Source organism: Lotus japonicus, chromosome 1 (assembly GCF_012489685.1).
Source record: "Lotus japonicus ecotype B-129 chromosome 1, LjGifu_v1.2".
Classification (NCBI taxonomy): Eukaryota; Viridiplantae; Streptophyta; class Magnoliopsida; order Fabales; family Fabaceae; genus Lotus; species Lotus japonicus.
Genome location: NC_080041.1, coordinates 115,342,557 through 115,368,725, shown reverse-complemented (window position 1 = coordinate 115,368,725; position 26,169 = coordinate 115,342,557). Strand labels below are relative to the sequence as shown.

Below are 26,169 nucleotides of genomic sequence, written 5' to 3'. Positions count from 1 at the left end.
TCTGTTTATGTTAATTTAATTAGTACAATATCTTTTTTTTTTGTTATCAATTGTAATGAGTTTTTCTTGTAATGTTTCAAGTTTATTTATAGTACGTTTGTTTTCAAATATAAAAGAATTTTTTTTAGCTCTTTGAAAAAGATAACTTTTTTAGAAATTTTAATGAAAAGTATTAACTGGTTTGTGTTTGGTTATTTTTATGAAAAAACACTTTTTTTTCTCTCATCTATTGCATCAACTTTTATTAAACGTATCTTTTTTTTTGATACATCGAAAAAGTTAAACGTATCTAAATTAGCCTATTTAAATAATATGTTTTCAGTCTTTTTTATAAACTAATAATAATTTTTAAAAGTCGAAAATAAATTCCAGAAATTAGCGAAAATGGTCTGTAACTAAGATGATAAGTGATTTTTTAAAGAAAAAGCTGGAACAAACGCCCTCTTGCTTGTTAAGTTGAGACTTACACTTATGCCTTATTGAGAATTTGAGATGAGCTTTGCTACATATCGCGAAACGAAACAGTGTAAATAAGCAAAGTTATAATAATTTAATGGCATTGTAGACAATAAAGGGGAGCCCACTCACACTTCGTTTACTATTCGGTTTCGTACTATTAAGCTTTTTTCTATTGAGATATAGATCTATAAACACTACAAAGGGAGAACTTTTCCTCTACTGTTCACTAGGAGATTTTTATAGCATGTGTGTTGGTGCACCATAAGGTCCTGTTTTTGGGTACTTTTTGTTGCTTTTCATTGCTTTTCCTATTACTTATTTACTTTTCATGGTTTGTTTATATTAAATTGTACTTTTTGTCAGCTTTTCTTTCGTTTGCAGCTATTAGATAGAAAAAAAAAATGCTATAATTTTTTTAATTTAAATACTGAGTAGGCAATTTTTGCATATATTAGATTTGTGTATGAGATAATTTGGGTTAATTAATAGCTTATTAGGGATTATAGTTGTCAAATAAATAATTTAAATAAGTAATTTTTATTTAATAATTCAGTGTTCACAGGCTGAAATTAAATATATTAAGTACAAAGTTTAAAATAATTCACAGTTATAAGTAGGTAATTAAATAATATGTTTTGCTTTGAAATGAAGATTTAAAATAGGGTTAAGTCTTAATGTATCGTTCCAAACACTCTGCAGATTAGGTTTCCCCTTTTCATCTTCCGTCAAAAAAGCAATTCCTTCGTTCTTCTCTCTTCTCTTTCACGGGAATTCTGAATTGTTCTTTGATTATTGAATTTTATTTATCAATTGTTGATTACCATGGAGATGACTCATGTTCAACTCCAATTTATTCGTGAAAGCTGGCAGTGGTGGTGGTTGAAAAACTTTTTTGTTGGGTCCAGGTTATGTATTACTTTTTGGGTTTTAAACTATGCTGTGTGATATGAAGAACTTTATGGTATGTGGTTTTACTTTTTGCGAAAGTAGCAGTTGCTGAAAAACTTTTGGTGAATCAAGTAATATGTCTGACAGACCTTCTTTGAGGGCTATATAAGAGGTTCCATTTGTCATTTGGTATTGTCGAAAACAAAGGTTCTTATTTGTAAGTTTGTTTTCAATCTACTCTGATTCTGATGACTTCTTCTGTTTCAATCGATTCTGTGTTGGCTCTTTGTCCTCCAAACCATAACTGGAGGATTAAGGTTAGGGTGGTGAGATTGTGGATTGCTGATTCCTACACGGGAGATAACAAACCTGTGTCAATGGAGCTGATATTGGTGGACCAATATGTTAGTCTAAAATTTTTAATTTTTTGTTGTTAGGTTTCAAGTGTTTTATAAATTTTAATTGTGTTCTATGTGAATTTGTTGCAGGGCGGAAAGATTCAAGCTTCAATTAGGAAAATTTTGTTTAGGAAGTGGGCTGAGGTTATAGTTGAAGGAAATATGTATGTGATGACATTTTTCCATTTGATTCCAAATATGGGTTCCTACCGCCCCACTGAACATGGCTTTAGGATCTTATTTAATAACAAAACCAATGTCATTCCATGTGAGAGTAGTATCATACCAAGGTGGGGATTTACATTGAAGGATAGTGAAGCTGTTAATGGAGATGTTGTGCAGCCTGAGTATTTAGTTGGTAAAGTCTTTGTCATTATAGAATGTAATGGATCAATTTCATGAATTATCCCAATTGATTAATTTTTTTTGTGATTTCTGTTTAGATGTGTTGGGTTTGTTGACTGCTGCTTCTGAACTGAGGACCTACATTAAGGATGGAATTTCCACTAGGATGTTGTTGATTGAAATTAGTGATGAGAAGTAGGTGTATGCATTTCAAGTGTTATGATATGGTCTAAGTTAGTTGTTATGGTTGTTGTAATTAACTTTATTTCATTATGTGAACAGGGGTAAAGTAGAGTGTGCTCTATTTGGTGATTATGCTGATATTGTGTCTGATTTTATTGCTGCTAATGCCAATGAAAAACCCGTTATTGTGTTCCAGCTTGCCAAGATCAAAACTTTCAGAGGTGGGGTTTGCAATTTTATTTGTGGTTTGAATATGATATATATATATATATATATATATATATATATATATATATATATATATATACTTTTATTTTTTTGAAGTTGTTGTAATATGCTTTTATGGTTTTGTAGGAAAAAATGTATTGCAGAATGTGATGAAAGCTTCGAGGGTTATCTTTAATCCTGAAATTGCTGAGGTTATTAGTTTTATGGATAGGTACACGATATTTATGTGGTTCAGTGGTTTATACTGATTTCGGGAATTAAAATTTGTTAGTGCTTGTGGAGGTTTTGTGGAAGTTTTTATGAAATATTTTGTTTGCAGGATTTCTATTGTTGATTTTAAAATAAATGAACCTGTTGGTAAATTATTTACTCCCAAGCCTGCTCTTCCTATGTTTGAAGACTTCATGAATACCCATCCAAAGAAGTCAATTAGTGGGTTGAATGAGACTGCTGAGGTAATTATTTAATTTGGTTTTCTTAACAGATGTATTTAGTTGCAAATGTAATTTGCGTAAAATTAGTATTTTTATCTAATTGGTGCAATGTAATTTTGTAGGATGGGTTGTTCATTGTGCTGGGGAAGGTAGTTGGTTTGTTGCAAGATGATTTGTGGTGGTACTTTGCTTGTAAGTGCCACAGAGCTGTAACATATGATGATGGAATATATTATTGTGCTGGATGTTTTAAGCATGTTATGGATGTTATTCCAAGGTGGGTATTTATAATATCATGCAATAAATGTATTGTTGTATTTAAATATTGTTAAATGATTCTGTAATACTTTTCTCTGTGTTGTAGGTATAGGATTAAACTTGAAGTAAGTGATGAGGTGGATTCTGCAAACTTTGTTCTTTTTGATTATGATGCTCAATATCTTCTAATGAAGTCATGCAAGGAAGTGTTGGCATATGTGAAGGTATTTGAAGTTTGTTTTACAAGATTGGTTCCTTTTAATATTGTATGATATTTGTAGAACTATTTATATTTTCTATGAATTGATATTTAAAATAAAGATGGGAATAATTTGTGTATATAGTTATTTGGGAATGATTAATGTGGATACTTTGGTATTACACCCACACCAGGATCCTAAGTCTGGTGAAATTCCTTCAATGATTGAAGATATATTGGTTGGTAAAGAATTGTTGTTGAAGGTTGAGAAGAAGTCGAATACCCTTTTTCAATATGATGATTCATATCGCATTAAGAGGGTTTGTGATGATCTTGCTATCATAGCGGCCTACAAATCTGCTGGTCATGTTGAAACACCAAATATGGTATTTCAGTGTTATGTTCTTTTAAGTTTTATGGAATTGGTTTTATGATTGCTGTTTGTTTTAGTAATCAAATTTTTGGTCAATTGTTTTAGGGAAATTCTATGATTGTTCAGTCCTTGACTGCTGTGAAGCTGGGTGAAGAAAAAGATCTGTCACAGTGTCCATCTATATCGGCTGAGGTCTCAGATCCTGATGTTTTAACACCTTCTTTGGGAGATGGTCCATCATATGCTGGTTGTTCTGGTAATTTGTTCAAGAGGAAAGTTGTGGACCAGTCCAACACTGTTTCTGGAGTTGGCAAATTGAAGATGAAGCAAGTTAAGTTGGAGGAAGAGTAGTGGATGCAAGTCAACTTATGATAATGCTATATTATATTAGAATAAAATCTCATTAGGGTGAGGGGTGAAGGTTTCATGGTTATGTTTAAGGATTATGGTAATGGTAGTGTATGAGAAGTTGTAAAATAGTTCTTGTTATATGTTGCTGATAGGTTTTGTGTGGAACCTAATGGCGTAAGTTTGGTATGTTGTTGCTGAGACAATTTACCGTAAATCAGTTGTATTTCTATTGTAATTCTACTAAGTTGGTTTATCAATGAATGATTATGGTATGTGCAGTGTAATTAAGAATCTCTTGTGTTGAATATGCTTTTTACATATTATTTGAGTCATTCGAATATTTGAATTTCCAAATTTATTTATTATAATCTGGCTTAGAAATAAACTTAAGTTGACCTTGCATTTAGGCTTTGTGGTCAACTTCAGTACATTATTTGATGAGGACATAACATATATTTCAGAAGACTTGAAATTTGTTTTGTTAGTTTATTTTAACTATTTAGGATTTGGAAATCACTTTTAGGGTGATAACTCATACAGAGGTTTACATTGTGAAAACTCTTACAGTGGGGAAGTAAAGTATGATATTAAAAGTTGTGTAGTATTATTTATTGTTTATTTTTTAGGATATAATGAATTATTGTCTTAAGATGAAATATCCTACTAAAGGTGATTTTCCATTTTTCATATTAAGCAAAACCTTTAAGGTATTCAAAGTTTAAATAATAAAATTGTCTAAGATTTGTTGTATTGCAAATAGTATCCACATAGTATAAGATTTTAATCAGAAATGAATATTGTTGGTGTTTATATTATTTTACAGTTTAAATAATTGTTATATGATATTAAACCATTTTATTCTTTCTTCGGATTGAAGTTAATTAATGTATGTTTAAACAAAGAGATTAATTTCTATGCACCGACGGTGTAAATAAGTTTTACACCATCATTCAATCACATCCCTCCATTTTGATAGTTCACAATTAATTTTGAATTTAATAATATCTAAAATAGAAAATGGAAGGTTGTGATTGAATGATGGTGTAAAACTTTTTACACCGTCGGTGCATAGAAATTAATCTCTTATGTTTGAATTTATTGTTGGGCTACAAATATTATGGTAATGAAAAGCAATAGTTGAGTTTTTTTTTTAAAAAAAAGAGTTTAGTAAATTAAGTTATTGTTTTATTTGTGGAGTACTTTTTGAAAACAATAGATGGTTAATATCTAATAAGTTTTAAAAAAAATTGATACGGTTGCTCATTTAAAAAAATTACATTTAAATGGTGATGAGGTTTTAAATTGAGGCTGTCTTACAAGAGGGTCGCAGTTGAGGGTTTATGATTGGGAATTCTTGAACCTGTGGTCTTCCAGTGGCTGATGCAGTCGTTCGATGTCTGTATAGTTGTTTTGTTTGATTTCAATTGGAAACCCTGAGTTGATTATACGAATAGAAAGTGCAGGCGTGTGTTGATGTTATAGAAAATTTGCGGTTCGTTCTTTCTCTCCTTTTGTTAACTCATTTTAATTTCCTTGCATATGTGGATAGCTAATTTTTGATTTTGTGTATTTTATTTGTACTTTTGGGGGAAAATTAAAATTATTAGGATGCTATGATTTGGCGAAATTGAGTTTCAAGCATTGGAGGATTATAGAAGTTAAGTTCAGAGATATGACTTGGTGTAAATTACTTTTATACAGTGCAGGGTTACAGAAGGTACGTTCAGAACGACTCTGCTCCTTTTTTGTGAAGTAAAAGTTATTATTTCCCTTTTAAAGACATTGAGGGTTGTCATGGTAACTTTTGTTTGAGGGTAGGAGTATTTGATAGCATCAAAAGGTTTTAAAAAGTAAGATAAGTTAATGTTAGAGCATCTATAAAAGGGTTCCCATGTTTAATTTCATTAACAAGTTATTGAAGGTTGTTTCAATGGATAAAGTTGCAGACCTGTGTCCTCCAAGCGTTAGATGGACTATCAGAGTGAGAGTAATTCGTAGATGGGTTTTACCTGCCTTACCCATTAAGGATGTTGTTTCTTCTCTAGAGATGGTGTTAATGGACCAATATGTATGATTATTCTCTTTGTTATATGCAATCAATTGCCAAAGTTGTATTCTCCAAGTTGATCATTCTCTAATGGTTTTATGTTTTGTGATTTGTCTTCATGTAGGGAGGAAAAATTCAGGCCTCATTGGGAAATGTTATGTATCGCAAATGGGCTCATAAATTTTCTGAGGGGAATGTATACGAGATAAATTTTTTTATTGTAATTGCTGCAAAGGGATCATATCGTGCTACTAATCATGCATATAGGATTCTTTTCAGCGGGAAAACAAAGGTTTTTCCATGTGATTGTAATGTTATACCAAATTGGGGCCTATCTTTGAAAATGTCAACGGAAGTCTCTTCAAGTGATGCTGAAACTGTGTATTTATGTGGTATATAAAGTGCACTGTTTTTATGTTTTCTAAATATGTAGAGTAGATTCCATGATGGGTGTTTTTACTATAAGTTAGTTATTGTATATGTTTGAATTGGATTTCTTAGTCTTTGATATTACTGTGACAGGTATCATTGGTTTGATCAATGTTGTGTCACCTGTTAGGGTTTGTAAGAAAGGTGTTGTAGATCTGAAGATAATGGTGATCCAGATATTGGATGAGATGTTATATTTCTATTCTTGGGGATCAAACTCTTATTATTTTTTATTTCAGTGTGTGCTAAATATAATTCCTGCTTCATTTGGTTGATTTTATGTATGTAGAGGTCAAGTTCCAATTGTTTTGCTTGGCCAATCTGCTGGTATTGTATCTGAGTACTTATCGAACCACCCCAATGAGAAGCCTGTTGTTGTTGTACAGTATGCAAAGCTTATTGAATTTCAAGGTAGATTCCATTCTTCAGACTTGTTTTGTATCTTATTATTAGTTCTATTGTGTAATAAATTTGAATGTTGTTATTTGCAGGGCATAAGTTATTGCAGACATTAATACCTGTGTCTCAGATTTTCTTGAACCCTGACATTGAGGAGGTTACAATGTTTAGGACTAGGTATCATGTTGTATATGATAGTTAATTATATTTTTAGTTATTTAAGTATTTTCTTTATATGTGTTTTACTGATTTTGTGCAGGTTTTGTGGGAATGTGTCTCATTATGGTGGACCTATTTTGGAGTCATTCGATGCAGATGATTGTCATGCGAGATTTTATGATTTTGAAATAAGATATCCGAATAAGGTTATTTTGAGATAGTACCTTTATCATAAATTGATGTAGCAGGTCTTTATTTCATGTATCATAGTTATAAAGTTTATCTAATTCATGTGTAGGATTTCCATTATGTGGATTGTGTGCCCTGTTTTTGTTTTTCTGTTGGAGAATATCAAGTTACTGAGTTAGAGCAGGATGTGTTAAAATGTGAAGAGGAAAGCTGTGATGGTTATCTCCGTGAATGTGAATTATTTGAACTGACGGAATCTCATTTTGTGTCTGTTTTGTGGCGGCAGACATTTTTTGTAAGTGTATTTCCTATTGTTGTATATTACTATTGAGATTTATAACTGTCTTATTGAGGTTTTATGGTTTTGGTGTTCATGGTCTTTATGATAGGAAAATTGTTGTGAAGGATTTCCATGTGAAGAGTTTGATGGTGTAGAAGATGTGGCGCTTTATTTTGAAAAGGAAGCAGTTGCAGGAGGAATTTAATGATGCTCAAGAATTTAATATGGGCCAGGGACTGATTTTAATGATTTATGATTAAGGGGTAATGAGTCGGTTATGTTTTGTATTATAATCCTAAATGTAAGGAACATCTTATTGACGGATTTTAAATGGTTGTAGTAGAAGTTCATTTGAGTACCATTTTCTCCTGTTTTGACTACTTAGTAATGAGGATGGCAAGAAGGTTTTCTTGTGTTATTTAGTTTCAAGCAGATGATGGCAGTATTGCAAAATTAAATTAGACTTGTCTTGTGGTTTTTGTTGGACTTATTGGAATGAAAGTAAAAGGAAGGTGGTATGGAAATAACAATGTGATTTAAAGATAAAATTATAGAACTAAAATCGACTAGATAACTTAGTTTTGGTTTTACTGTAGTTGTAGCTTTTATTCTCATGTATTGGTTTGAAGACGACTTTGACCCTTTTGATGAATACAAATTTGGGTTATCTATCGCTACAAGATTTGTTAATTAACTTCTCAACAACTGAAGCAGGCATCACAAAGTCAAGTGAATCACTTCCATCAGACACCCTAACTTTCATCCTAAACCTAAACCAAAATGATGAACATTTGAATAACCTCAAAGATGAAATCCAGAAATGAAAATACACCTATATACCTCATATAACATAACTCAATATGAATCATACCTAGCAACAACATAGTCCACTCTCTTAAAGCATGCACTGCAATAATAATCACTATCCTCAATAATGACAGCACGGTCACACAAGCATGCTAAGTACCACCAACCTTCTTCTTGTAAAATATTAACAATCTTAGCCCTAACTATGAAATCTCCATCCTGAAAATATAAATAAAAATATTATATGGGATAGGAAATTATTAGATGTAAAATGGTATTTGGTGAAAAAAAAGCGATATTTGAAGATGAAAATCGTAATTTGGATAAGTATTATTATGTGGTGAAAATAAGTATAAATTATGAAGTGAAACCATAATTTAGTCCAATCATATTGGGATTGTTGATTTAATAGAACTTTGCTTTAAATTTTTACGTGTTAGCGTTGTATGATTTGAATAGTGCATTATTGTGAATAAAAAAATTTAATGAGTTTTTAATTAATAATGAAAATTAGAAAAACTGAGTTTTCATTTATTGATGAAAGTTATAATGTATTATATATTAGGTAAATTATTGGTGGACAAATGATAAAGTCCTTTGGTTTTAATTTCGTAAGTATTTCTTTTTGAGGTTTAAATATTTATAAAATCCAAGAATAGATGGTCAATTGGAAGGGGCATTAGTTTTAACACCCCCTCAATTAATCCCCCACCCTCCTTTATGCACCAAAATATCTCAAATACTCTTTAAAATTTAATTTCATTCCAAACATATCCCTTTTCCTATCTTATCACTACCATCATTTTTGTTTATCACACCACCCTTCACTTTTACTCTCATCTCATAGTTTTCTTCGTTGCCACTTTTCACACTTAATATATGTGAAAACATTTCATACATTGTAACTTTTCACACTTGTATGTTCGATCTCTCTTCACCTTCTTCCATTCGTTTTAAGTATTTCACACTCAGTGAGTGGAAAACATTTTCACATTCTTAACAGTTGGTTCCTTCACACTCTTGAAGGTGAAATTTGAAAATATTTCACACTCTTGAGTGTGAAATGAAAATATAAAAAAAATCAATTTTTTTTTTAAAATAAAATTATTAACAGTTCAATAACTCACACTCTTGAGTGTGAAATTTGAAAATGTTTCACACATTTGAGTGTGAAATTTAATTATTAAAAACTAAATATTTAAAATTAAAAATAAAATTCTTAACACTTAGTTTTTTCACACTCTTGAGTGTGAAATTTGAAAAGATTTCACACTATTGAGTGTGAAATGAAAATTATAAAAAAACAAAAAAAACTTAAAAAATTATTAACAGTTCAATAACTCACACTCTTGAGTGTGAAATTTGAAAATGTTTCACACACTTGAGTGTGAAATCTAATTCTAAAGAAACGTAAAATTTAAAATTGAAAATAAAGTCCATTCAAACTACTGATCTTGAGTGCGAAACTGAATTGTGTTTCACACCACAATTGTGCGAATTGAGTATCTTTATTCTCTCTTCACCTTCTTCTTTTCGTTTTAAGCGTTCACACTTAGTATGTGTGAAAATACTATCACACTCTGACTATCTCTTTATAAGAGAGGATATTAAGGGAATTTAGAAAATAAAAGAGGGTGTGAGATTAATAAGGGGGTGTTAAAACTAATGCCCAATTGGAAGTGTGATTGTTTTTCGTTTAAGTAATTTTTTTGTTGTTGTTTAAAGTCCAGTTGACTTAGTAGTTAAATAAGATACATCAATTTGTTAATTTCAATAAATGATATACAGATAATAAAATGAAAAAAACCAAATTATATACCCAATTTGTTATAAGTAGATTTAAATTTTTTTAAGAGCTATTAAATTTAAATGAAGAGCAGATATTTTTGTTGCTTATAGAAAAAATGAAAAAATCCTATTGGAGCTTAAGTGGTGTGTGTGTTTTAAAAAAAGGGTAACAATTAGGTTTAAACGAAGAGTCCTGTTTGGAAGCTTCAATTGAGTGACACTTAACAGGTATCTGTCACAGTGAGAGCTGCGAATCAAAGGAGGCGGTGGTATTTTTAGCGGTTTTAGGTCACAGAGTGTTGCAGAAAAAACTTTTAAGCGTTGATGTATGTGGTAGATCTTGATGATAGTGCCGTTTTTGGCTCTCTCTGGTACGTGTCAGGTGAGGGGTTTGTACTTTGTCTATGGGGTGGAGGTGAACTATGATTACTTGTGTTTATGGAAAAGTGATGGGTTTAATGTTTATCTTTATTGGGTAGGAACAAGTATTTTGAATAATCAGAAGTTGTCTGCTTTTAAGTAGCCATTGAAGTTGTTGTTTCAATTGGTTTATGGTTGTTTTGTTATTTTTTTAAAAGTATAAGAAGGATAGGTGTCGTTTTTGGTTTGATCTCAACAATCCAGTTTCATTATATATATTCTGATAATGGATTTGATTAGATTAGTTGGGTTTAAAATAGGTGTTAGTAAGTGTAATTACATTGTAAGTAGTTACTGTAGTTTGAAAGACCTGTTTCGCATGCCATGTGTTTGTGAGAATGTGTCACAAGCCAGTTAAAGTAATACATTTACTTTTGGAGATGAGATATGCTAAAATTTGAAAGTTAATAATTCCCGCTCATTTTGCATTATATAAGAGAAAGTTATGGGTTTTTACTTCAGAAGTGTTTGTTAGGTTACCCTTTGAGTAAGCTTAATTTAGTTAGCTGAGAGGTGTTTTCATATGGAAAATTCAGTGTCAATTGGGTTTTTGAACTCATTGTGTCCACCATCACAAATTTGGAGAGTTGTTGTAAGAGTAATTCGTCTTTGGGTTGTATATTCAAAGAAAGGGTCTGGACTTCCAAATTCTGTGGAGATGGTGTTGATAGATCACTATGTATGTGATGTTATTCTTGAAACATAATGTTCAGTTCCTACAGAAATTTGACTAACCAGTATTGTGGATTTGTGATGTCTAAAAATGAGAACATTGATCATTGTCACAAGGATGTTATGGATAGGTTTATAAGTTTATGGTTTTTTTATGTTTGATATGTTGACATGTATAAATTTGGTTAATTCTTTTTGATAGACTAAGTAGTGAAAGCATGCTAATGTTCTCAAAGATTGTCATATGTTTAAATTTTTGGTATATATTGAAATTTGAGGAATTTTTTCAGAAGTCGAAATTTGCTATTTTAGTCCTTAATTATTTGGGAGGTACTTAGGAATTTGTTGATGGAAATTTACTCATGTCTTTGTAACTTATCATTATTTTGGAGGTTTGTAAAGTGGTTTATATAAAGGGGTTTATAACCCTTAATTGATATTTTTGTGATTTTAATTTGGTGTGGAGTTATTTCCAGATTTGTTCTTCTGTTGTAATTATCATATGTTTGTAGATGAGAACTTAGATTTTATTTTGTCCATGGATTTAGGGTTGCAAGATTCAGTGTTCTTTAAGAAAAGAAATGTTTAAGAAATGGGGAGATCAATTTGTTGAAGGTAATGCTTACAAGATTACATTTGGTCGGCTAATTCCAAACATGGGAGGTTACCGTGCAACTGAGCATGCCTATAAGATGCTTTTTATTGAAAATACATCGGTTATGGCTTGTGAAGTATCTGAAATTCCAAGGTGGGGCTTATCACTTAAGAACTCTGCACAAGTCAATGAGATGGGTGTTCAATCTGATTATCTTCTTGGTAAAATTTTATGCTTTCCTTATGTTTTAGTTTTGTTTAGTGAACTTTGTTATGAATTTTTTTGGTTAAGTTGTTGAGTATTTATGATGTTTGAGATTAATTAGGTTCTACTTATTTTTCAGATTTCATGGGGTTGTTGACTTGCATTATTGAAGAAAGGACCTGTGTGAAAAGAGGACAAATGTCTAAGATGATGATTGTTGAACTGGCTGATGACAAGTATTTTATGCAGTTTTTGAATGTCATTAAATATTTTGAAGTCAGTAGATTAATAAGTTATCCTTAGTTTGCTTATATACTGATTATTTGTTGTTTTGTATTATAGGGGTAAGGTTGAATGTGTTCTGTTTGGTGACCATGCCAAATTTGTTACTGACTATTTGTCACTTCACTCCAATGAGGAAGCAATTATGGTTTTCCAGTATGCTAAAATAAAGAAATTTAGAGGTATTGAAGAAAATAATTGTTGTATACGATTTATATTTGTCTCTATTGTTCTTTTTATGAACTAGGTAGTGTCATTTATATGTCATTTCATTGTGTTGATATCATTTAACTTTTGATCAGGAAAAAGTGTTCTACAAGGTGTAGATGGAGCATCTAGACTTAGTTTCAATCCTCAAATTCCAGAGGTGCTGTCATTCTGGAATGGGTATTAAGAAATATTAATCTGTTTATTTACAAAATTTTGTGTACTTGGAAATTGTTAGGACTCATTTATAAGTAATGTATGTATGTTTTTTATGGCAGGATTGCTTTGCATGGTTATCATGAGGATGATGTAATTGAACTCAATGTCATGGAAAATGGTGGGGTGTCAATGGTTGATGATTTCATTTATAATCATCCTAGGAAAACTGTGTTGTCATTAAGTGACACAAAGGAGGTGAATTTAATTGATTAAATTATTGAAATGGTTGATGAGTATAGAGTTTAGTATTTACCTAAGTTGTAATATTTTTATGGCTTAATACATCAGAAGGCCCCTGAAATTGTAAAGGGAATCAGTTCCAGGGCCTGAAAAAATTTCGCATCAAATTGGGTCCCTAAGAATTTTTTTTTAATTCAATTAAGGACAAATGTTGCCAGACTTCAATTTTAGCCTAGTCAGCAATTCCACGTGGCTTTTTTATTTATTTTTAAATTATAAAAATTATTAAAAAAATATTTTTAATTCCAGTTCATTTATTAAGTCAGAAAAAAAAATTAAAAAACTTAATAAAATCCTAATCTAATAATCTCTTAACAAAACAATTACATAATCTAAATAATAAACTAACCTAATAATCTAATTATAACCAATCCCTGATTAAATCCTTTCATCCCCAAATTGAACCCAATTACAAAACTTCCCCATCCCCAAATTGAACCCAGACAAGAAACCAAGTTCTCCTTCCTCCTCCATCACTAAGAACAACAACCAAAAATAAAATTCCAGCAAGAAACCAAAAATACCCAGACAATACTCAATCTCTCCTTCCTCCTCCATCACCAAGAACAACAACCAATCTCAAAAAACCCAAAGCAAAGGTGGGTTCTGGAGTTTGCGGTGGAAGGTGCAAGGCATGGTGGTGGTCCATCGTCTCTCGATCTCGCTTCGCTGTCTCTCGGCTCCTCGCACCGCGCCTCTCCATCCCCCCTCCGTCTCGATCTCGATGGAGGTTGGGGTGTGAGGTTTCTATCGGGGGTTCTCTGTCTCTCTCGATCTCTTTCCCTGGATCCCTCCTTCTCCTTCTCTTGTCTGTTTTTCTGGGCTCTGTAGAAAGGGTGAAGGTTGTGGGTTGTGGTGGTGGAGGCTGTTGTTGCTGTCTGTGTTCATGAAGGTTGTAAGGTTGTTGTGTTGCTGGGTTTAGGGTAAAGATTGGAGATGCAACCGTAAACTTTGGATCTACGAGAAACCCTTGCCTCTGTTGTTTCTGCTTCTCTCTACCGTGGGTTGCTGCAAAGGAAAGATGGAATTGGAGCTTGGCTGTGATGAAGCTTCGATAGTGGAGGAGGGGTTTTCTTGTGCTTTTGTTAAAGAAATCCTCCGTTTAGATTAGGGATTGATGGAAGAGAGAAGATGAGGTGGTGGTGGTTCTAGATTGCTGGGTTTGATGGAAGAAGAGGAAGTGGAAGATGAACAGAATGAAGATGAAGATGTGGGTGGAAAATAAATTTTGGGGTTAGATGAGTTAATTAGGGCTGGATTGATTTATTAAGTTTTTAATTTTTTTCTGATTATTTAATTGAGCTGGAAATAAAAATAATTTTTTTTTATTTTTGTAATTAAAAAATAATAATAAAAGCCACGTGGAATTGATGATTGGGATAAAATAGTCTGCTGGCACACTTTGGCCTTAATTGAATTAAAAAAATTTTTCTAGGGACCCAATTTGATGCAAAAAATTTTCAGGCCCTGAATTTGATTCCCTTTACAATTACAGGGGTCTTCTGATGTATTAAGCCTATTTTTATTTATATTTTCAGGATGGAGATTTCATAGTTAGGGCTAAGATTGTTAATATTTTACAAGAAGAAGGTTGGTGGTACTTAGCATGCTTGTGTGACCGTGCTGTCATTATTGAGGATAGTGATTATTATTGCAGTGCATGCTTTAAGAGAGTGGACTATGTTGTTGCTAGGTATGATTTATTTTGAGTTATGTTATATGAGGTATATAGGTGTATTTTCATTTCTGGATTTCATCTCTGTGGTTATTAAAATGTTCATCATTTTGGTTTAGGTTCAGGATGAAGGTTAGGGTGTCTGATGGATGTGATTCACTTGACTTTGTGATGCCTGATTCAGTTGTTGAGAAGTTAATTAACAAATCTTGTAGGGATATTTTAACTGAGATTCAGGTAATTTTATGAATTAAGGTTATTGTTTGAATTTTATCAAGTTAATGGAGGATTAGTCTTACATATTTTTGTAGAAGATTTAGATTTGAATGACTTTTTGTAATATATGGGCTACTCTTGATTCAATGTGTAGGAAACAAATATTGGTGAGGTGTGCCCTTTTATTTCAGAAGCCTTGGTTGGAAATGATTGGTTGTTTAAGGTTGAAAAGCGAATGGTAAACCTATATAACTTTGAAGATCCGTATCATGTGAAGCGTGTTTGTAATGATGGTGATATAATTGATCTCTTCATCTTGAATGGTGCTGTTGAAACTCCTATTTTGGTTGGTTTATAGATTTTGTTAAATTGGTTGTATTTTGATTATTGTATAGTATACATACTTTATGCATTAGAAATTCATACTGTGTATTTATTTGATGTAGGCAAAATTTCCAGGGTCTTTTTCATTGGTCAGCTTTGATGACTATGATTTTGATATGGATTTTCTTCTTAGTCCTGAGGAATGTCAACCTCCTGAAATTATCAAGCCAACCAATGTGTTTAGTGTATATGAACATGGGAGTTGTTCAAAATCATACAAAAGGAAGCTTGAAGAAGAATTTGATTTGCAGGTGGATAACCATCGTGCTAAGGGTCATGACTGAATGTTTGGGTCAGTTTAGTATTGGCTACTTAGTAATATTGGTAGAATGAGTTGATCTTGATAGAATTCATAGTATGGGTATGTTTTTTTGTAAACCACACGTGTGTACTGGATCAAGCAGATGTTGTAAGTTTAGTTTGAGTGACTTTTGAAGGGTATAAAGTATGTGGTTAGGTTTATCTTATTTCCAATGGTGTAATTTTGATATGGTCCTGTACGAAATTACCTCCTTGGTAATTAGAAGATATCTGAATATGTTATTTTTAAGTAATGAAGGATCATCTATGTCTAAGATGGTTGACTTTTCTTTATAATATAATGTCGTTTTGCAACATAATGGTGGTGTTAGCTATTTTATTGTATGGATATGTCTATATTCATGCTGAAGTCATCAGTTTTGGTGCACTTAGTTAATGGACTAAAATTGAAAATCAAAAAAAAATCTTGAGTTTATTCATATACTTTATGGAATATATGGAAGTGTTTGAATTTGTCAAATAAAGGTTTATATGTTAGTTGTTGTTAACTTTAATGGTAGGGTTTAACTTTTGGACTTGTTTATGGATGCTGTTGTTAATCAAAGTGGGTGCAATTTGAAGGTCATTAAAGGTGAAAACTTTTAGTTGGAGTACTTTTGATTTTATAAAAAGTAGTTCGAGTACTTTTGAGTACAGTTCAATAGATTAGATTAGTTTTGTATGTATATAAACTAGGTATGTGTTCATTTGTGTGGTATCCACTACTCTTGAAGCTTACCATACCTTTGAGCATCCAATTTACTCAATATCTAAACAAGTTAAATCTTGAACACTACTTGGTTTTGGCATGAACTTATGGCACAACCAATTTGTTAAGATATTTTGACGTATGGATTCTGGTCAAGATGTTGGTAGAGGCTTCAAAAGAGGTGGCTACAGAGATGATGGTATACAAAAAATATCTTTTTGTAGTGTTTATAGATTAGCTAATATTGAAGTATGGTAAATAATATTTTCCTAAGAATATGTGTATTGGATGTGAATAGGATATGAACAAAGTGGAGAACAATGCCAAAATGAAGATTCAAATAAGAGAATTAAAAACAACTCAATCTCAAGACCTCGGAAATCTATGTCTGGAGCTTGCTTAGTGAATAGGTGGTGGGATCCTAACAAATCCTCATCAAAAGAATCTTGCTTCGGTGGATCATCTTCTTTAGACTTGGGTATGATTGGTATGTATATTTGAATTACTTAGCTAAATATTTTGAGTAATTATAATTATTAAAGTAAATATGTGTACTAATGTGGTTGAAGGTAATAAGGAGTAATTTACACTCAATCTAATATGTCTAATAATAAACGATGGACTATTATTGTACTTAAGAATTAGTTAGTATTTTTATTTTTGAATATTTATGCAATTGTCGAAAATAAATTGTGTTCATTAAATATACTTGATATATTTTGCTAATTGAGAATTTGAAGTGCTAATTATATAAGTTGTTTTATTATTCTTATAGATGAAATGAAATTAGAAAGTAGTAACTTTAATAATGATGATGATGATGATGATGATGATGATGGTGATGGTGATGATGATGATGAAGTTTTGACTGAGGGTAATAATCAGGTTTGTCATAACAAAATTTCGCCTGAGTTTGAAGGTAAGCAATGTTAAATTAAATTTAGTATTAGTATTATGAGTGAAGAGTTCTGGTACTTATTTTTTATCATTAAATGAATAGAATATGATGATATTGGAGACATGAAATACACATGCCAATATTGTGGTGCCTTACATTGGTTTGCCGAGAGAGTTGGAAAGACTAAAGATAGTAATCCTACCAAGTTTATGATGTGTTGCTTAAAGGGGAAGGTGCTCTTACCTTATCTACAGAAGCCACCTACATTATTATGGGACTTAATAATGGGTTATGATATTCGAAGTCGTAATTTTATAGAAAATATTAGGTCCTATAATAGTGTATTTGCTTTTACGTCTTTTGGAGGGAAAATTGAGACAGGCTTAAATGATGGAGGTGGACCACCCCAATTTGTCATTAGTGGACAAAACTACCATCGAATTGGTAGTTTGTTACCAAAGGTTGGAGAAAGGCCAAAATTTGCACAACTTTATATATATGATACACAAAATGAGATTCAAAATAGGAGTCGCCATTTCAGGTAAATTATATAAATATATATGTAATTATTAAGATTAAATTTAAAGATTTGAAATCATGATAATTAAGAACTAATTTTATTTTATTTTTCCATGTGTAGAAGCACAGATGGAAATACAAAATTAAATCAGTCTTTATTAGAACATCTAATGGCAATGATTGATAAGTGTAATGTATTGGCTAAATCTTTTCGAATGGCTCGAGATTTTATTGGTCAAAATTCAAGTTCAAAGATTTCGTTGAGGTTGTTTCGTCACAGGTCAAAAGATCCAAGAGTGTATAATTTACCAACTGTTGATGAGGTTGCAGCGCTTATAGTAGGGGATTTTGATTCCACTGATTGCGGGCGTGATATTGTAATAAGTGGTCTTGATGGAAATCTTCAACGAATTCATGAGACACATACTTCTTTTTTGCCATTACAATATCCATTGATGTTTCCTTATGTAGAAGATGGTTATAAAGAAGATATAAAGTTTCGGGAGGATGGAGATAGGCGAGTTTTTAAGAAAAGAGTACGAGTTTCTATGCGTGAATTTCTAGCCTTTAGAATACAAGAAAGAGTTCGTGAGGAATCTATTATTCTTCGTTGTAGAAGGCTATTTCAACAATTCCTTGTGGATTCGTATTCTATGGTTGAGGCACAAAGGTTATCATATGTGAAAGCAAATCAGAAGATTATTCGTAGAGATTTCTTAGCTGGTATAGAAGAAGCTGTTGATAAGGGTGATCTTGATCCATCATGTATTGGGACAAGAATAGTGTTGCCATCTTCGTTTACTGGTGGAAAAAGATATATGTTCAACAATTGTCAGGATGCAATGGCAATATGCAAATTCTATGGTTATCCAGATTTGTTTATAACTGTCACTTGTAATCCGAAGTGGCCTGAAATTGAGAGATTTGTATCTGGAAAAGGTTTGAATGCTAATGATAGACCAGATATAATATGTCGGGTTTTTCATGCAAAAGTGAAGCAGTTAATAGTAGACCTGAAGAAAGGGAAATATTTTGGGAAAGTTAGTGCTGGTAAGATTTTGCTCACTTGGTAATTTAGATATTTGTTTAAATTATTTTCTAATTGGGAAACTTATACTATTGTGTAAAACTAATAATTTATGTTATGTATTAGGTATGTACACCATAGAATTCCAAAAGAGAGGCTTACCTCATGCACATATTTTGATTTGGTTAGCTGCTGGGGCAAAACTAAATACACCTGAATTGAATGATTCTTTCATTTGTGCTGAGTTACCTGATCCTATTGCAAACCCAAAGCTATTTGATGTTGTTTCAACATATATGCTTCATGGTCCATGTGGGAGTAGTCGTAAAAAATCTCTGTGTATGGTGAATGGTCGTTGCTCAAAATTCTTTCCAAAAAAGTATGTGGAGAAGACCTCATTTGATATTGATGGTTATCCTGTATATCGAAGAAGGAATACTGGAGTGCATTTTGAGAGGCGGGGTGTTCAACTAGATAATGGCTATGTTGTGCCTTATAATGCCAAATTGTTAATGAAGTATCAAGCACACATTAATATTGAGTATTGCAACAAATCCAATTGCATCAAATACTTATTTAAGTATATCAACAAGGGTGTTGATCGTGTGACTGTTTCAATGACCAATGAATCTGGGGATGAACAAAAGAAGGTACACGTTGATGAGATTCAACAGTATTATGATTGCCGTTATTTATCACCATGTGAATCTGCTTGGAGGTCATTAAATTTTCATATTCATCATCATTGGCCTCCTGTACAAAGATTGTCATTTCATTTGCCGAAACAACAAGTTGTTATGTTTGGTTCTAAAGAACCTCTTGATTTAGTTGTGAAACGTAACAAAAAACGAGAGACAATGTTTACTGCTTGGATGGTTGCTAATAGAAAATATGCTGAAGGTAGACATTTAACATATGCTCAATATCCACAATATTTTGTATATGATCCTAAGTGTAAGGAGTGGCGACCAAGGAAAAGAGGGTTTTCAATTGGTAGGATGAACTTTATACCAATTGGGTGTGGTGAGGTCTATTATCTTTGGTTACTACTGAATTTGCAATGTGGATGCACAAGTTATAATGATTTAAGAAGTGTGGATGGCATTGTGTATTTGTCTTTTCAAGAAGCTTGCATAGCACTGCGATTGCTAGAAAATGACAAAGAGTTCATTGATGGTATAATCGATTGTTCAGAATTATCATCTGGGAATTCAGCAAGGTATCTTTTTATTTCATTGTTGTTGTCTAATTCAATTGTACAACCTGGTGCGGTGTTTGAGGAGACATGGCAACTTTTAGCTGATGGAATTTTGTATGCAAGGAGAAAATTGCTAGGTGAACCAGGTATGTTGTTTAGATATGTCAATAATATGAAATTTTGAAACTTTGAATATAATGTTTAATATTATTAAATAATTGAATTATATAATTAATATGTTATATGTTTTTTATTATTAGATTTGCAAATGGATGATGGTATGCTCAAAACTTTATGCTTGGTAGAACTTGAGAAAATGTTAATGAGCAATGGTAAAAGCTTAAAGGATTTTCCAACAATGCCGTATCCACTTTCAAATGAAGTCCCACAGTATGATAATATTTTATTGTACAATGAGTTAAGATATGATATTGGTGATATGGTTAAGATGCATAATGACCATGTATCAAGTTTGAATAAAGAACAAAAAAAGGTATATGATGAAGTTGTTAATGCCGTCAATAAATCACGTGGGGGATTTTTCTTTGTTTATGGATCTGGTGGTATTGGAAAGACATTTCTTTGGAAAAGTTTGACGTATAAGTTTCGTGGAGAACGGAAAATTGTTTTGAATGTTGCTTCAAGTGGTATAGCATCGCTTTTACTTCCGGGGGGACGAACTGCACATTCTTTATTTGGTATTCCTCTTGTGTTAAATGAGGATACATGTTGTAATATTCGGCAAGGGAGTAATAAGGCAGAACTTTTGAAACACACAAGTTTGATTATTTGGGATGAAGCACCAATGGTAAATAGATGGGCATTTGAGGGATTGGATAGAACATTGCGTGATATTATGCTACAAAGTAATCCGAATAGTAGTGATAAGCCTTTCGGTGGAAAAGTTGTTGTTCTTGGTGGTGATTTTAGACAAACTTTACCTATAATTCCTAAAGCAAGTCGTGAAGAAATTGTTATGGCAACCATTAATTCTTCAAGATTATGGAAGTTTTGCAAAGTATTGAAGTTAATAGAGAACATGCGAATAAATCAAGGGGGTTTGGATAGTGATGTAGAACAAAGAAAAAATTTCAGCAAATGGATCCTTGATGTTGGAGATGGTAAATTGGGTGAGTACAATGATGGTGAATGTGAGATGGAAATTCCTCATGATTTGTTGGTGGATTCCAAGGGGGATGGTGTATCAAGTATTGTTGACTCAACATATCCTGATCTTGAACGAAATTTTTTTCAAGAAACATATTTTTGTGATAAGGCAATTCTTGCTCCAACTTTGGAAATTGTTGATACAATTAATCAATATGTATTAAGTCGGGCACCTGGTAAAGAAAAGGTATATCTTAGTTCCGATAGCATTGTAAAAGTTGATGAAGATGTTGGTATTGAAGCAAATTGGATTACTGTTGAATTCTTAAATAGTATAAAGGGTTCTGGCTTACCGGACCACAAGTTATGTTTGAAGGTTGGAGTTCCTATTATGTTAATGAGGAACATTGATGTTGCGCGTGGATTGTGCAATGGGACTAGATTGATTGTTCATAAACTACGTCCAAATCTAATTTATGGAAGAGTTATAAATGGAAATAATGCTGGTTCAATGGCTTATATTGCACGGATGAGTATTGTCCCTTCTGACAGTGGCTTACATGTAAAGATTCAACGTCGACAATTTCCGGTTTGTGTTTGTTTTGCAATGACGATTAACAAAAGTCAAGGACAAACTTTGGGTAGAGTTGGTGTTTTTCTACCAAGACCTGTATTCTCTCATGGTCAATTATATGTTGCTGTTTCGCGTGTGAAAAGTAGAGAAGGACTAAAGATTTACATCGATCAGTCAAGTTCTACATTGGTGAATCAAACAAAGAATGTTGTTTATAAGGAAGTATTTAAAAATTTAGGATAAATTATGAAATAAACAATGTTTGTAATATATGAGACCTCATGAAAGATATTTTGATCATCCAAATCGCCACCCATATTTTCCTCCTCAGAATTAGACCTTATCAGGTATCAAGTACTAGCCTTTTATGCTTAGAATTTCTTTTCATTGTGTGTGGCAAATGTTTATTTTGTTCTCATCTGAAAATTCTGTTAAAGTGGACCTTGCTATGCACTAAATTTATGGAGATGCTTGGAAAGACTTGAACCTTAGTATTTGGATAGTAGATTCATTATATGCAGAGTTTGTTTTATCATCTAATCAAACTTGACAGTAATTTATTCCCAAACTGTTATTCAGAAGAATGAAGTAATTCTTGTGACTTAATGAGTGGAAATTTGTATTTTACTGCTTTATCACTTCTTTGACATTGTCTTTTTTTTATATGTCTATTATACAAAATATCTGCCTTTGTTCTTATTTATTTAACAGATCCAATATTTGGTATTTCATACCTGGGAAGATTAGGACTAAGTATTAGAATGACCGGGATTTGGTTATTCAATTTTATAAATTCCTTGCAAAGTAAGTTCTTTCTTTGTCTTTGAATGTGGTGTTCACTCATTTCTACCCGTTAAATTTTTTTGTTTCCATTGTTAGAACAATTTATTTAGTAGGTAGCTTGCATTCCAATGTCTCTTTGTACCTTTGAATTGTATTGACTTCTTAAGAGCTGAATTATATATATAGCCGCCCATTAGAAACAGAAGGGGAAGTGGAGTTCAAATTTAAATGTTTTATATACACTGATTTCTATTTCTGTAGGTATAATAGATAATATATTTTACTATCTTATTGTTTTATTTCAGTAATTCCTTTCATATACCTCGGTATTGACATTATCATTGGTTTATTCTTGAAATTGTAACAGAAGTTGGTTGTGTGTGTATTATTAGCATGTTCTAATGGATCTAAGGAGGCTCCTTAATCAATCACTGGAACACTTAGTTTGATCTGTGTTATTAATTTTTGTGTTTATGTAGTTTGTGGCTGATGGCTTTTCTCTTCTCTCGGCTGAACGAGCTTCTGACCGGAAAGCTTGCTCAGGAGTGAGGACGGATACTCGAGTGTGGAAGTTTGGGTCACTCCAACGAAAACTGAGATCATCATCAGATCCACTCGAACCCAGGTCGTTCTAGGTACTACGCACATCTTTAATTTGCCATTTTTTTCTTTCATTTGTTGCACTGATTTTGAAATCTGATTTGGTATTTAATAGGTGAGAAGGGAAGGAGAATTAGGGAGCTTACCTGAGTGGGATCGAAGAGGTTCAAGTTTCTTGAAAACAGTGTAGAACTCTATGCTGAAAAGACCAACAACATGGGCCTTTGTGCTATTGCTCAACCGGAGTCCCTCTGCTACAAGCTCCTTCGTGGCCTAGCTCTTTTTACTGTTTTTGTTCTAGGTATATGCTTCAAATTCAATTCTTTGCATATATTCCATAATAGGTTCTGGTACCAGTCTGTCTTGTGGTATATCTGATATATTTGGATTCTTTTTTTTTTGTTTCAATTCTATTTTCATTTTCAGTTTGTCTTTCAATTCCATTGTTTATTTTTTCTCACGTATTGTTAATGTTCTTTATGTTTGTTTGGTTAAACCAATGTAATAGTGTCCCATTGACCCTTAATGAGAATAGCTACTTCAAATAGGACAAACTACTTATATTTCTTGCACATATGTAAACTTTGCCACTGAGTATCATTAGAGAAAGACAATGATCTTCATGAATTCTGGTATGCGAATGCTATTCTACTTCAGTTAATCTTCATGCCAAAGAATGGTTGGCGTTAAAGTGATTCTTAATGGCAAGTTCTTAGTTTCTATTAAGAAAAATTGGTAACTACTTTATTGGTTGTAGAATGAAAGTTTCTTTAGGTACCCCAAATGTGAGGTCAGAGAATGATGTAGGCTCAAAATTTTAGCTTATCTAAGAACATGTGTGATTCATATTGCGGTTTCAGATTCTGTTAGAGAAAGTTACTTACATTCTTTACTCAATCTTGAACAAGAAGACAGTGGCTATGAGATTCAAAACCTGATGGATTTTCATATGATAATCCTTCAACCCCTTAAAAAGCATGATGGTGTAAAATGTAAAAATTGAGCCAGGTCAATAGCAACTGACAAACTATGATTTTTTTTATCTTGAGTATGATGTTTTAGGTTGGATTGTGGTTTACTGCTGAAATATCATTATAAGAACCCTCATTTAAAAGTTTGATGATTTATCATGTTTTTCTTTTTATAATTTTGGTGATTATTATTACTAAGCAAACATTCAGTGATGACCATTAACCTATATGCTTTTTATTTTGTTTTTGACTTGATTACAGGTTGTGAAGAATCAAATATGAACACTTGCTTTGAGCATACAATACGAAACTGAATTGCCCATATATGCTAATGGGCAATACAAACCCCTTAATAATTAGATTTTCTGCTAAACATAATATTTTGAACCAGTTAAGTGTTGATAATACCCTTAGTAAAAGCTGATAAATATGGTTTCTACGATTGAAGTTTCAAGCAAAAAGCATTTTATATGCTTATTTCTAGGCTTCAATTGCATTGTTCATTTCCAACTTGCAGAAGTGTAGTTCCAAGGCAAATTTTAGGAACATTGACTCAGCTAGGCAGAACACAAGTTGGTTCCAATTAGTTAGATCATTGGACGGTAGATAACATGTGGGCCCAAGTAGAGATGTGTCATTTAAAATGGACACACTAATGGTGAGCAAATAGACATCTTCCTTTCTTTGCCATCCTATATAAAATAAGCGAATAGTGATTATTAATGTTATATGATTATTTTTTCAGTTTTACCAAGTTAGCCAACTAAATTATGGGTTGCTTCTGCTGACTCACATGTCTTTATACGTTATAGAATGGATGTCATTTACAAATTCAAAGGTAGGTTCTTGACATATACTTTCGTTATGTGAAAAATCTTCTAAAGTTAATGTGCATCTTATCTAAGTATAATTATCCTGTTTGATTTTGTGTTTTGATAATCATTCGAGTTTAATTCTCATATTTATAATTATGTCCATATGTCCATTTAGCTAATGAAGCATATATATACCTCTTATTTTTGCTTCAGGCCTAAAAATTGGAGGTCAGATGCAAGCTTCATTCACCTCTGATGGGAAACATTGTCTCAGTTAGTGGGGGATCAATTCAAATGTTGTGTTGGGAACTTCCCTTTCGTTTGTTTTTGCTGGTTATATTGTTTGCTGCTGCTTATTTTGTTTGCTGCTGGTTATTTTGCTCTTTTGCAGCCTTAATTCCTTTGTTGCACTTTTTGTTTTCTTTCTACTGGTTTGCGTTTTCATGTCCTGTTTCTTTGTAATTGGGTTTGTAGCACCCATAATGCTACATTCATTTATTTATTCATTTTGGCCTTTCAGAAAAAAATATTGGTCATGATAGGAATACTTCCAAAACAATGAAGGGGAAAATAAACAAACTCAGTGTTGACGTTGCTATGGGTATCTCATATGTGAGGACTTAGCTCGGAGTTTTTCCCATTTTCTTTTTCTTTCTTATGAACTGTACCAAAAAAAATAATTTTCAATGTTTAAACTAATTATTTTATTAATATTAAGTGCATTATTGTTAGATTATAACACAATCATATAATTATATATGTATAAAATATTATTTAATATTTCAATAAACTTAATAGTATTATGTAATTTACAGATTATATTGGGTTTTAATTTAATTTGAGTCTTTTTGTTTTTATTTAGACACTCTTTCCTTATATATGAATTATTATATATAATTAATAGTTAACGCTTTGAAATAACAAAATTAAGTAAATTCATTTTTATTTAGTGAATAAAAATATAAATAATAAACAGTCAAACAATTTATAAAATTTATATTCATATTGAGTTCATTTAACACAAAAAAAGAAATAGTTATTCAAAATAGTTATGGATTTTGTAACAAAGTTTTAATTTAATGTGTGGGCATCGTTAATATAAGTTTTCTTTACACAGTCACGCAATTAAGTTTTAACTCACCAACAGTGGGAGATACCTCATTTGTTTTTAGTGTTTATTCGTACGTGGAAATGATAAATAATTAGATATTAAAAAATTAATACATTAGATGGAATATGATATACTTATAATTAAAGTGATTGATATAATAATCAATTCATTACAATTATAAATAAATTATAAACTATTTTATACATCGAAAAATAACTAAATAGAAGAT

At 31.9% G+C, this 26,169-nt stretch overlaps 4 protein-coding genes and 1 long non-coding RNA gene across 14 annotated transcripts; all 5 read left to right on the top strand.

Annotated features, from left to right (window-relative positions):
* Nucleotides 1-1,127: 1,127 nt before the first annotated feature.
* On the top strand, nt 1,128-4,407 carry LOC130729560 (replication protein A 70 kDa DNA-binding subunit C-like). Of its 4 annotated transcripts, none has more exons than XM_057581348.1 (11): nt 1,130-1,536; nt 1,665-1,751; nt 1,836-2,103; nt 2,189-2,285; nt 2,373-2,494; nt 2,628-2,712; nt 2,821-2,956; nt 3,058-3,212; nt 3,300-3,417; nt 3,587-3,778; nt 3,871-4,407. In XM_057581348.1, exons 2-11 carry the CDS (start codon nt 1,725-1,727, stop codon nt 4,114-4,116), a joined length of 1,446 nt encoding a protein of 481 aa, XP_057437331.1. In that variant the 5' UTR covers nt 1,130-1,536; nt 1,665-1,724; the 3' UTR covers nt 4,117-4,407. The 4 variants fall into 4 exon arrangements, with proteins under 4 accessions (XP_057437332.1, XP_057437331.1, XP_057437330.1 ...); XM_057581347.1 differs by having other exon boundaries at nt 1,130-1,751; nt 1,836-1,909; nt 2,024-2,103; XM_057581346.1 differs by having other exon boundaries at nt 1,130-1,751.
* Nucleotides 4,408-5,407: 1,000 nt separating this feature from the next.
* Nucleotides 5,408-8,048, top strand: LOC130729559 (uncharacterized). 3 transcript variants are annotated; one of them, XM_057581343.1, is made up of 10 exons: nt 5,408-5,608; nt 5,724-5,833; nt 6,063-6,184; nt 6,288-6,555; nt 6,686-6,782; nt 6,882-7,003; nt 7,084-7,168; nt 7,251-7,356; nt 7,449-7,634; nt 7,729-8,048. In XM_057581343.1, the coding sequence occupies exons 3-10, from the start codon at nt 6,164-6,166 to the stop codon at nt 7,822-7,824; spliced, it is 981 nt and encodes a 326-aa protein (XP_057437326.1). In that variant the 5' UTR covers nt 5,408-5,608; nt 5,724-5,833; nt 6,063-6,163; the 3' UTR covers nt 7,825-8,048. The 3 variants fall into 3 exon arrangements, with proteins under 3 accessions (XP_057437326.1, XP_057437327.1, XP_057437328.1); XM_057581344.1 differs by having other exon boundaries at nt 6,057-6,184; XM_057581345.1 differs by lacking the exon at nt 6,063-6,184.
* A 2,327-nt stretch (nt 8,049-10,375) lies between these two features.
* LOC130729558 (uncharacterized) lies at nt 10,376-15,903 on the top strand. Of its 2 annotated transcripts, none has more exons than XM_057581342.1 (10): nt 10,376-10,585; nt 11,855-12,122; nt 12,245-12,341; nt 12,448-12,569; nt 12,690-12,774; nt 12,873-13,008; nt 14,592-14,746; nt 14,848-14,965; nt 15,099-15,290; nt 15,391-15,903. In XM_057581342.1, the coding sequence occupies exons 2-10, from the start codon at nt 11,888-11,890 to the stop codon at nt 15,610-15,612; spliced, it is 1,362 nt and encodes a 453-aa protein (XP_057437325.1). In that variant the 5' UTR covers nt 10,376-10,585; nt 11,855-11,887; the 3' UTR covers nt 15,613-15,903. The 2 variants fall into 2 exon arrangements, with proteins under 2 accessions (XP_057437325.1, XP_057437324.1); XM_057581341.1 differs by having other exon boundaries at nt 10,376-10,596.
* Nucleotides 15,904-17,924: 2,021 nt separating this feature from the next.
* LOC130720473 (uncharacterized) lies at nt 17,925-21,903 on the top strand. Its single transcript, XM_057571124.1, has 3 exons — nt 17,925-18,804; nt 18,908-20,125; nt 20,240-21,903. The coding sequence occupies exons 1-3, from the start codon at nt 17,925-17,927 to the stop codon at nt 21,901-21,903; spliced, it is 3,762 nt and encodes a 1,253-aa protein (XP_057427107.1).
* A 512-nt stretch (nt 21,904-22,415) lies between these two features.
* Nucleotides 22,416-25,273, top strand: LOC130729557 (uncharacterized). Of its 4 annotated transcripts, none has more exons than XR_009016038.1 (6): nt 22,416-22,464; nt 22,923-23,078; nt 23,159-23,344; nt 24,276-24,672; nt 24,760-24,852; nt 25,043-25,273. It is a non-coding gene; the product is annotated as an uncharacterized LOC130729557 (long non-coding RNA). The 4 variants fall into 4 exon arrangements; XR_009016037.1 differs by lacking the exon at nt 22,416-22,464 and adding an exon at nt 22,524-22,704; XR_009016039.1 differs by lacking the exon at nt 22,416-22,464 and having other exon boundaries at nt 22,720-23,078; nt 24,276-24,404; nt 24,532-24,672.
* Nucleotides 25,274-26,169: the final 896 nt, after the last annotated feature.